General features: G+C 47.0%; 1 protein-coding gene across 2 annotated transcripts; it reads left to right on the forward strand.

The window, feature by feature from the left end:
• Positions 1 to 930: 930 nt before the first annotated feature.
• On the forward strand, positions 931 to 6,569 carry COMMD9 (COMM domain containing 9). Of its 2 annotated transcripts, XM_048307569.1 has the most exons (6): positions 931 to 1,012; positions 1,092 to 1,217; positions 1,587 to 1,726; positions 2,468 to 2,502; positions 4,715 to 4,818; positions 5,624 to 6,569. In XM_048307569.1, the coding sequence occupies exons 1-6, from the start codon at positions 962 to 964 to the stop codon at positions 5,762 to 5,764; spliced, it is 597 nt and encodes a 198-aa protein (XP_048163526.1). In that variant the 5' UTR covers positions 931 to 961; the 3' UTR covers positions 5,765 to 6,569. The 2 variants fall into 2 exon arrangements, with proteins under 2 accessions (XP_048163526.1, XP_048163527.1); XM_048307570.1 differs by lacking the exon at positions 1,092 to 1,217 and having other exon boundaries at positions 943 to 1,012.
• The last annotated feature ends 3,823 nt before the right edge of the window (positions 6,570 to 10,392 follow it).

Below are 10,392 nucleotides of genomic sequence, written 5' to 3' on the forward strand. Positions count from 1 at the left end.
ACTGCAACCCTTTCGCTTTGGAAACAAAAATTTAAGATCTCATCATCCTTCCCTTCACCTTCTCTTCTATCCCAGTGCATAGTATGGAATCTGTTCCTCTGCAAGAGTAAACACTATTCCCTGCCAAGCTTGTGAAGCCCAGTGGAAGAAGCATTTATATGTTTGCATTTCTCACCGTGCAATATTCTGCTTACAAATCAACACATATGAAAATGAGGATGGGGATGCTGTGACAGAGGCAGTGATGGGGAAAGATCATACATCAGTGATGCCCTGGAGCCAGATGTGCTGGAAACCACACAAGGCAAAGAGAAGACCACTTCTCTCAGAAAGACGACTTATTTAAACCCTTACAAAATAAAAGACGCAGCTCTCAAAGATAACGGTCCATATCGCTGCGGTAGTGCCATGATAAATCCTTTGTCTTCCGTTCCCGCTGGCCGAAGGCAGCGGGTTCCCAGCAAGACTCCAGGGCAGAGACCCACGCTGGCGGCACAGACGGCCCCGAGCGGCCGGGCAGGGGCAGCGCCACGCACCGAGGGCTGTCCCGCTCCCAGCGCCGGCCCCGGCCCCGGCCCCGGCCCGCCCGCCCCGGTGACGGCGGCGCGATGGCGGCGGGCGGAGCGCGATGGCGGCGGGCGGAGCGATGGCGGCGGGCGGAGCGCGATGGCGGCGGGCGGAGCGCGATGGCGGCGGGCGGAGCGATGGCGGCGGGCGGAGCGATGGCGGCGGGCGGAGCGATGGCGGCGGGCGGAGCGATGGCGGCGGGCGGAGCGATGGCGGCGGGCGGAGCGATGGCGGCGGGCGGAGCGATGGCGGCGGGCGGAGCGATGGCGGCGGGCGGAGCGATGGCGGCGGGCGGAGCGATGGCGGCGGGCGGAGCGATGGCGGCGGGCGGAGCGATGGCGGCGGGCGGAGCGATGGCGGCGGGCGGAGCGATGGCGGCGCGGACGGCGCCAAGATGGCGGCGCTGCGGGACGGGGACTTCGCGGCGCTGCAGATCCTGCTGAAGGTGAGCGGGGCCGGGCCGCGGGGGGACGGGGCCGCCGTGCCGGGCCGTGGCTGAGCGCCCCCGCTTTGCTCCCCGCCAGGCGCCGTCCAAGGACGCCGTGCGGCAGCTGTGCCAGGAGTGCTTCTCCAGCCCGCCCGCCGCGCTCGGCCCGCTGGCGCAGCGCGCCTGCCCCGGGCTCGCCGTCAGCGCCGAGGAAGCGGAGCAGGTAGGGCCGGGCGGGGCAGCCGCGGGCCCCGGCGGGAGCGAGGGAGCGGGGCTGTGCGGGCGCCAGCACGGGGGTGGCCCAGGCCCTCCGGAAGGTGCGGGGCTCTGCGGCCGCTGCTGGAACGGGGTGTGCGCGGTAACGGCGACACTCGCCCGGGGCAGAAGGGAACGGGCTGAGGCTGAGGGCCGGAGGGCACCGAGGAGCTCAGCCCCTTTCCTGCTAAGGCTGTCGGGCCGTACTTGGATGCCCGAGGCTCTGGTGGTGTGCGGCTCGCAGCAGAAGCTGTCTCCTGGCTGTGAAGGCCCGTCCCGTGCTGTATATAATGCTTTTCAACCCAGCCGAGCCCCTTCTCCTCTTCCCTCCTGACAGCTGGTGTCTGCTTTGCACAACCTCACCCGGCACGTGGTGTACCGAGGCTTGACCAGGGCAGAAGACATCCTCTGTCTTTTCCCAGAAAACTTCCACCAAAATCTGAAAAACCTCTTGACTAAGATAATCTTGGAGAATACGTGAGTGCTACCCACCTGCCATTTGCTTTCAGCTGGAGAGTTAAAGCCTGCGTATGTGGTTTGATACATGGATAGTTAGAGACATGCAGAGTCTTGTTTCGGTGAATTTTGTGTGTGCCTTCGGCACAGCCACACAGGTTGGGATGAGAAGAGTTGAACAGATTATGTCATCTGAGTGAAAGGGCCAACAGAACACAGCCATGGGCACACAGAGTTTTCCCCTGACTTTTGAAGTGGATGTGGGCCACATTCCCAATATGCAAAGCCCCTCTTATCTTAACAGCTCTGTGGTGGAAGAATGGTCCTGATGACGATAAAACGTAGAGGGCTGGATTTCCCCAGTAAAAAATCCAGGTAGTATCCAGATGCCCATCCATTTGTCACTGTGGCTCAGGTGCAAAGGCACTGTAGGGGATAGAGCATACATGAGGTAGTGGCAGAGGGCAGTTCTGCTTGTACATCTCAATGCTTGGGAGCCCATTGCTTTGATAAAACCAGGCATAAAGGTCCAGGCTTTTAATGAGCTGCCCTTCCAGAAGAACCCATAGTTGGTCAGCAGTTTGCCTGCCATTACCCACCAGTCCCAGCCTTTCCATGGCACTCAGTAGCATAGGCAGTCTCTGTCCCCTGCTTACTGCTGGTGACCCTTCAGTCAGGGATAAGCCATGCTAAATGCTTGGCTCTTTTTTTTTTTTTTCCCTAAAAGCATTGTTGATGCTGTTTTTCTCCACTTTTTCACAGCTCTGCTTGGAGGAATGAAGCACAAGCAAGTCAGAGTAAGTAGTAGTTCCCATCTTGATGCAGTTGATGTTTCCTGAAATCATTTGAGCTTGGAGTTTAGAGCAGTGCATCCCAGCGTGGCACAGGGTTATTCCTGCTGGGCTTAGATGGAGCTGTATGATTGTGGCATGGCAGAGCTTAGCAGAAGCCAACACACTTGTATTCAGATCCATGCTCCTGTGCTAAATTGTTTCTAGCTCTCAAGGAATCCTATTCAAAGCTCAGTCTGTGGCTGCCTTGCAGAGTGCAGTGTATAGCAATTACTTGCAAAACTTTTGAAACTTAAGCACTCTGACTTCCCCATTCAGGTCTTTAAGGGATGTTCATATGCAATAACTGCACTGTAAAGGACGTGTATATATTGTGGAATACCTCATCCCTGCATATTATGTCAGTCCTGTGCATTCTTTCATTTCCATGCATCAGCAAGCACACTGCATATATTTGTAACTTGCTTTTTCCTTGCCTTTCTAAATACTGATGTAATTAAGGAGTGCCAACTTTAACAACAGTATCATGGCTAGTTAGGTGTTCCTGCAGCTACAACACTTGGTTTTTCCCCCAGGAGATTTTCTTTACAACTGTAGCATTTAAAGGCTTGCCACTGAGAGCTGACATATAACAGAGGACCCCGAGGTCTGCATGGATCCTCTTTACCCTTTGCTTTGCCAGCAGAGGAGGTAGTGTCCAACAGCTAAACAGTATGGCAAGACCTGGAAATACACTGTCCCTCAAAGTTTTAATGGAATATGAATAGGGAAAGAAACTATTGCCTAATGCTAATGATTTGCTTACACTAAACAGTGTTCTAGTGTTACCAAAGCACAGAATGCTTTTTCCTGTGTCCTTAGTGCTGTCATGTGTTAGAGATGAGAGCAGCAGAACACACTGGCTATGTCTTCACAGCCCTGAAGCAAGGCTGGCTGTGTGGCTCTTGGAGCACCACCCAGGACCTCTGCTCAGACCCTTATGTCTTTGTATGTGTTAGATGAATATTTAACCCTGTTGGAATGAGACTGTCTCCTAGGAAATAATGGATTCTCTTAGTATTGTATTCATGAAGTATCTGACATGCATTACATAGGGACCAGGGCACTGCTCCAAGGCAGACATTCCAACAGATTGATCTGTGTTAACATAAAAAAAGTGAATGGTTTCCTGCCCCTCCCAAGCCACCAGCAATCAATCTTTGCAAATTAACATACGAGGCTAAACAGATGCATTTTGTGTTGTTGCAAATGCTGCCAAGTGCCGGCCCTAACTCACTGTGAACTGGAATTTGTTCCAAAAGCAGGAGCAAGGCAGCCAGTTGTGCACTGCCCCCTGGAGCTCTGCTCAAGGAAGCAGCAGGAGCAGGGAGAGAACGCCTTTCCCCAGACAGAAAAAAAATCAGTTAGGCAATAAAGCACAGAGAGGAAGCAACTTGAGTGTCTGTAGTCAGTAGGAAGGCTGGCAATCAACCCCTGGGGAGGACACTAAGCATCTTAGGATAGGCAGAATCCAGACAGTCTGCAACTGCCTGCTGAGACAGTTCTTCCCTAAGCAGCCAAGTTAGACCTGTCCTTTTTTCCTTGGGAGGGCTCAAGAGGTCTCCAGCTCTGGGCTATTGATGTCAGTATTGCACCAGACTGTTAAATGGTTTCTGTTAAGTTTCATGTAATTAGGATGATACTTGAAGTATTTTTAAGGAATGTGAAGATTGCAGTTTGCCAGTATGTTTGCTGTACTACAGGATGCTTTGGTTCCTAGGTTGGGGAACTTGAAATAACATGTTCTATATTGCTGGATTTTAGGAGCTTTCCTGTGTGCTTTCTTACAGCAGAGCAATAAGCATGCAGGTGCAAGAGCAACACATGATGAAACACTAGTTGAGTGTAGCAAGCAGCAAGGCAGGGGATGAAGGTGTGGAGAAGACATGACTGCTCTCTGTTCCCAGCTGCTTTGGGAATTCACCTCTGCTTCTTGCACTGAACTATCATTGCATGTAATGATGGGAGAACCCTTTTTACCCTTTCAGTGTCATGAGGAGGCCTTCAGAGACTGGCTTATTCCAGAGCAAAATGATGTGAAACCACGTAGTAGCACTAAATTTGTACGCTTCCCAGGGCCAGAAGTGGAGAGGCGTGTGCATGGTGGTAGGCACAGGTTCCAGGGTCTGGTATCATCCTGTGCTGCTGGACCTAACAGAGCCATTTTTTGATCCCCCAGTCTCCCTGCCTCGGCTCGTGGACATGGACTGGAGGGTGGACATCAAGACGTCTTCAGACAGCATCGTAAGAATGGCAGTCCCTACCTGCCTGCTGCAGTTAAAGGTAATGGCAGTGGCTGGGAAGGACTGAAATAATGAAGTCCAGCACCTGACTTGCAAGGGCAAACCAGCTCAGACAGGCATGTGGAGCTTGCCTCTTGCCTGGTGGGCAGTTAGACTTTTTCAGAGATGATACCTGAAATGCCACAGAGCCTGGGAATGATGTCTCTGATGAAAGCTCTCTTGCGCAGAAGTTTTCTGTGCATGAGGAGGTGAGAAGTCACCATGTTTGTTCCTAATCACTATTGTTTTCTACAGAAAAAAGAAGATACATCCTGAAGCCATCATCCTTTAAGTCTAAGCACTCCATCAGCATGTTTAGCTGGCTTCATTAGTTGGGAAATGACTTTAGATTACTAATAACTTCCTTCACTGGCACATCTATCATTTGGGGAGTATACCTAACTTACTGCTTCTGTTGTGGATCCCCCCCAACCCAATAAAAATCAGATGGGTGGGATTCAGAGGAGGAGTTAAAATCTAATTTCTGTGTTTGGGGTGGGGTTAAGTATCCTGTGTGGTGTCTGCTGAGATGCTTTTGATATAGATGTGGCTTCCTGCCACAAGTATCTTCAAAATTTCCCAATACTCATGGCAGTGGATGCTCACTTGCACTCTGTCAATGGGAGTGCATTTCACTAGTGGAGCACACAGCTTAGGAAATGTGCTGTGGTTCTTCAGGATGGAGCTGGATTCCAAATTCAAACCATTTTGTTTAATCTATGTATTAAACACTGACTTTTGTAGTGGCCCTGGAAAAACACGTGAATGAATTTCTTTACAACTAACATTTGCATTCCTATTTTAAGATTCAGGAAGATGCTGCCTTATGTGGAAATAATCCTGTTGTTTCTGCATTGACTGTGGAACTGAGCAAAGAAACCCTGGACACTATGTTAGAAGGGCTGGGAAGGATTCGGGACCAACTTTCTGCCGTTGCAAACAAATGAGTGCTCAAGGGCATGGATTCCAGCAGCAAGGACGGGAAGTATTCTCTACCTACAGCTGTCTGAAGTTGCAGCCTAGTGTAACATGTTATCTATTTCAGCAAAACAAAACTAAAGAGGTTTCTTTCTTGGATGAATGAGATAGCTCTTGAAAAGCTAACACTTAAATATTCATTTGGTTGGATGCCAAAAAGTGCTTTCCTATGGTGTTGTTGAACAAAAGTTATTCACCATTTCAGAAGAGGATTTCTGGCTTAATCACAAGGGTCATAACTGGAAACAGCAAATAGCTGCAGCCAATGAAGCAAGTTCTATCTGTGTCCTGAAATGAGAATCTAAAAAGCTCAAGCTGGGTAATGGGCTGCCTTCTGACATGAGAAAAGGTGCTTCTCTGAAACGTGCATGGACTGAGGTGCCTGCTGCATGTAGCACTCTCCCTCTCAGTGAAGCGCAGCCGTGCTGCAGATGGTTGTTATTGCTTGGAAATAGGGCAGTGACACTGCCACACATTCCCTTCTGATCAGCTTCATAGCACCGTTTGCAAAATGACGGTTCTGAACATCTTTAGCAGGAACTCATTTCCTCCTTCTGTTTGAAAAGGGAAAAAAGAGTTCAGGTAATTCATGTTTGGGGTTTCTTGGACTCTGGGCTTTGCCTTTGCTGCACAAAAACCATACTGGGAGAATAAAGAATTGAAGGCTGTTCTCTGTGCTATAGAAAACCCCTCTGTGGCAATACATGCCTATACTTCTTCAAAGTGTTCTGTTGGTTGTGTAAATCTTCATTTAATTAAAGAATGAACTGCTAATTGATTTTGTGAATCCTTTTCAGTCTGGAGGAGATGTTTTCCTGGGTTACCTCAGTCTCTTTGTGATGGTGCCAAGTTTCTAGGCTAGTTTCATGGATGTTCATGTTTGTTGCTGAAGAAGGATCTTTTGTTTCCTATTCAAATTGATTCATGTTTTGAACTTCCTTCTCTTCATTATAATACAATTTCAGGACACCTTTTTCCATGGGCACCACCTCTGTACAATATTAGAGGTGATGACCCTGACCTAGAAGTTTATAAAAATATGTGCATTGAGAATGGGGAGGAGTTAAATGCAGAAAATCAACAACATTCAGATTCTTCTTTCTGCTGAGCTTCTATAGAAGTCTGTATCCAAAAGTATTTATGGCAAAATCCAATCTTTCCTACAACGCTGGGCTCTCCTTCAAGACACAAAACATTGTTTGTTGTGTGTGGAAACACAAAATCATTCCAGAAGGGTGCATTAACTACAAGAACTTCGTTAATTAATTTTATACATCCCCCAAAGTGCAGGCTAGAGTATAAGTGAAGGCTGTGCCTTTAAAAGATACTGGTGAAATGCAGCTTGTGCATCCAGATCAACTGTGTGACGAGTCCCTTGTCAAGGTCTACTTTGAGCAAAGATTATAATGCTTAATATGGTATCAAGGCAAACTGGTACATTTCACGTATAATAGGGACATCTGAACACAGAAGATGGATATTTAAGAGTATGTTCTGTAAGAGTCAAGCTGTGAAAAACATCTCTAACAGACTACTTCAGTTCAAGGAAGTTTTGTTGCCTTTGCAGCCTAGCCTTAAAAAAAAATCTCATCTAGTTTATATAGTACTGTTTTAGAAGGTGAGAATCACAGAGGAGGCAAATAATGCAGGATGAAGTACTGCAGTGTTAGAGGAGCTGAGGAAGTCAAAACACAGTGGAAATCCTTGAGGTAAATACTGAAGTTACAGTCAAAATGCAGGGTCTAACGCAATGAAGGACTGATAGTTGTTGTCATGTAAAACAGTTACACAACTAGACTAGTTGTAAAGAAAAGAAAGACTTGAAAATGAAGAGGCTTTTCCAGTGGCAGAGTGGAGCTTTCTGCAGGTAGCTAAAAGTTGCTTGTGGAGTCATAATGAAAAGGAGTGTGCCCACTGGATCAGATGGCACATGCCAAACATCTGGTGACTTCAAGGGGTAGATTTCAAGTCATTCTGCAAGAAGACACTGGTATTTTCTAGCCAAGATTTAGCATGCTGTGAGAGCTTGCCTTCAAATCTTTGCCTAAATTGTTAGGTATTTTATTGTTGGCTCTAATCTCCTTAGCCATAAGAGCTGAGACTGCTCAGAAAAAGGTATATAAAACAAGGGAGGCTGAGTAGGACTGTCATTATCCAGACAGCAGGAGAACTTCACATTAAAGTCCTTTTTATGGAGGCTGCTACACTGAAAGAATAAATTGCCTGCTACTGCAGGCAATCATATGTGATCTTTTTCATAAAATTATTGCTCTCTTAAAATGAGTTAGATTTTCATCCTCTCTGCACATATTGCTGCTGTTTGGTAGGGCTAGCCCAAGAGATGATGTATTCATCCCTGTTACCAGTTTGTTACTGTGCCAACACTGTCCTCTTTTGCTTACTTCTTTCTTGCCTTTCCATTTTTCCCTCCTATTTAGGAAGCAGTAAAATCCCTCTCCACTTTTGATGGCTAAGCCTTGTAAGCTCTGTGTTCTGTGCCTTTCAGAATTCTTCACTTAACAGTTTGCATCTCCCTTGAACGGGGTCATCATCACAAGTGTTTCTGGAGGATTGTCCAAGGACATTACTAAAGAATGAATTGTCATAGTATGTGCATCACCTGAATGAACTCCTGCCAGGAAAGCACAAGCCTTCATTGTGAAGTGGAGCTTAAAAGCTCCATCCTCATTCCAGTATTTGAGAAATAGAAAATTCATTTTCTACATGTACACTTGATAATGGTGCTAATTCAGTTACTGTAAGCAAAACAGTGATAAATTTATTTGTAAAACACAAGTATGCAAGTTAAATTGAAATTGTAATTTCACAATCAGACGTGTTGAATCTGTGTCAAAGTGTTGAAAAAGCATTAAAAACATTAAAGCCTACTTTGTATTATTCAAAACAATACAAACAATGCTTCCTTTTACTGCAAGAAAATGTGCACTTTAGGGTGTTAAGACTAAAAGTGGTGTAGATGTGATTGAGAGCAAGAAAAGCTTAGAAAGAAAATGCCTCTAAGATTCGTAGCTTCTACTTCAATTACTGATCTTTAAACACTGGTTTAAAACAGTAGAAGACTTGATAAGACTCATGATGGCTTGGTAAAGGTATAATAATTACTCCAAATTTAAAGTTTTGAGTTTAATATGTGAAATTTATATATTCAAGCTCTTCCAAAGCTACCATCTGTACAAAATTTTTGCTTTGTTTTTAACTGAGGTCTTACTATTTCACTTCAAACAAGTTATTTTGTTACTAGTAATCTGGTTTAGAATTGTTTTGACCTAAGTTTAAAATGTTAGTTTCTGGTTTTTTGGTATCTAATTTTCACTGGATATAATAAAGTTTCTTTAACAATATAGGTGTTCTAGATCCTGCCCAGATCAGCCTGGGGAGCCTGTTCCAGTGCCCAGCCACCCTGGGGGAAGAACCTTTCCTGAATAACCGGCCCAAACCTCAAGAGAGAACAAGAAAATGAGCCGAGATTTACAGTCCTCCTAGTTCGCTAGAACACTCAAGCCTAAATGTCACTGTCTTTGAGAGAATTGGACATAACCACAGGTGAGTATTTCCAGCCTGATAAGCTGGGACCGCCTGGCCCGGCTGGGCTCGGCCCTGCCTTGCTAGACCTTGACCAGTCCGGCCCGGCTGGGCTCGGAAAAGCACCTGACCATCTCTCGGCGACACGCTGGGGACGTGCGAATGAAAGGAGACTGAGAACCAAAGGGTGCCACACAAAAGAAACATTCCTGAAAGCGTAAATTCTTTTTCCCCAGGAGATGGCGAGCTCGGTCTCCCGTTTCTCTTCCCTCCTCAGTTTCTCGGCAGGACACAGCAGTCTGGGCTGTCTTCCTTATAATCTGGAAGCAAATCAATGACTGCCGGAGTCCAAAGAGCACCAAACCAGAAGGGGGATATTATTCACTGCTCAGCAAAAGATCTCCCAACTGCTCCCATAGCTGCGGGTTGAGGCAGCTGAGCACATTTTAGGGGAAGCTGGCAGAGATGGAAGTAGCAGACGGTTCTCTGCACTGTGCCAGTCATTTTAAACACAAAGAAGAAGGAACTCTCCCTTCTTTGTGCCAGGTTAGATGCATAGTCCTCCAGGGAGAGCTTTGGCACTCGCAAGGGAAAGAAAAATGTTGTATTTAAAGGGATGCTGACAACTTTGAATGTTTCCAAACTGGCCTCTCGCAGACAGTGCAAGTTTTGCACAGATTTATCTTTAAATAGTGGTGAGCAGGACACTGTAAAAATCACATCTGGAGAAGGAAGTAAGATGGGGGGTTGGGGGGGGCGAGAGTTCCTTCTTTCCCAAGCATGTCAGAAACCAATTTAAAACAGTGCTCGAAGCACAATGGCATCCTGTGCAATGTATATACAAATTCTCTTGTTGCATTTCCACTCACTTTTGCTGCTGCTGTTAATACAAGGCCTGGGATGAAAGCATTCCCTCCCCTCGATGACCTTCCTGCACCCCCTCCGCCCAGGAGGCATCATCCTGCCAGTCTGGGAGGGGAAGTGCTAATGCACACTAGCAACACTGACACACCACACAGGGCTGTCAAATATGCAGAGTAAACACACAGAACAG

This window comes from Corvus hawaiiensis, chromosome 6, assembly GCF_020740725.1.
Source record: "Corvus hawaiiensis isolate bCorHaw1 chromosome 6, bCorHaw1.pri.cur, whole genome shotgun sequence".
Classification (NCBI taxonomy): domain Eukaryota; kingdom Metazoa; phylum Chordata; class Aves; order Passeriformes; family Corvidae; genus Corvus; species Corvus hawaiiensis.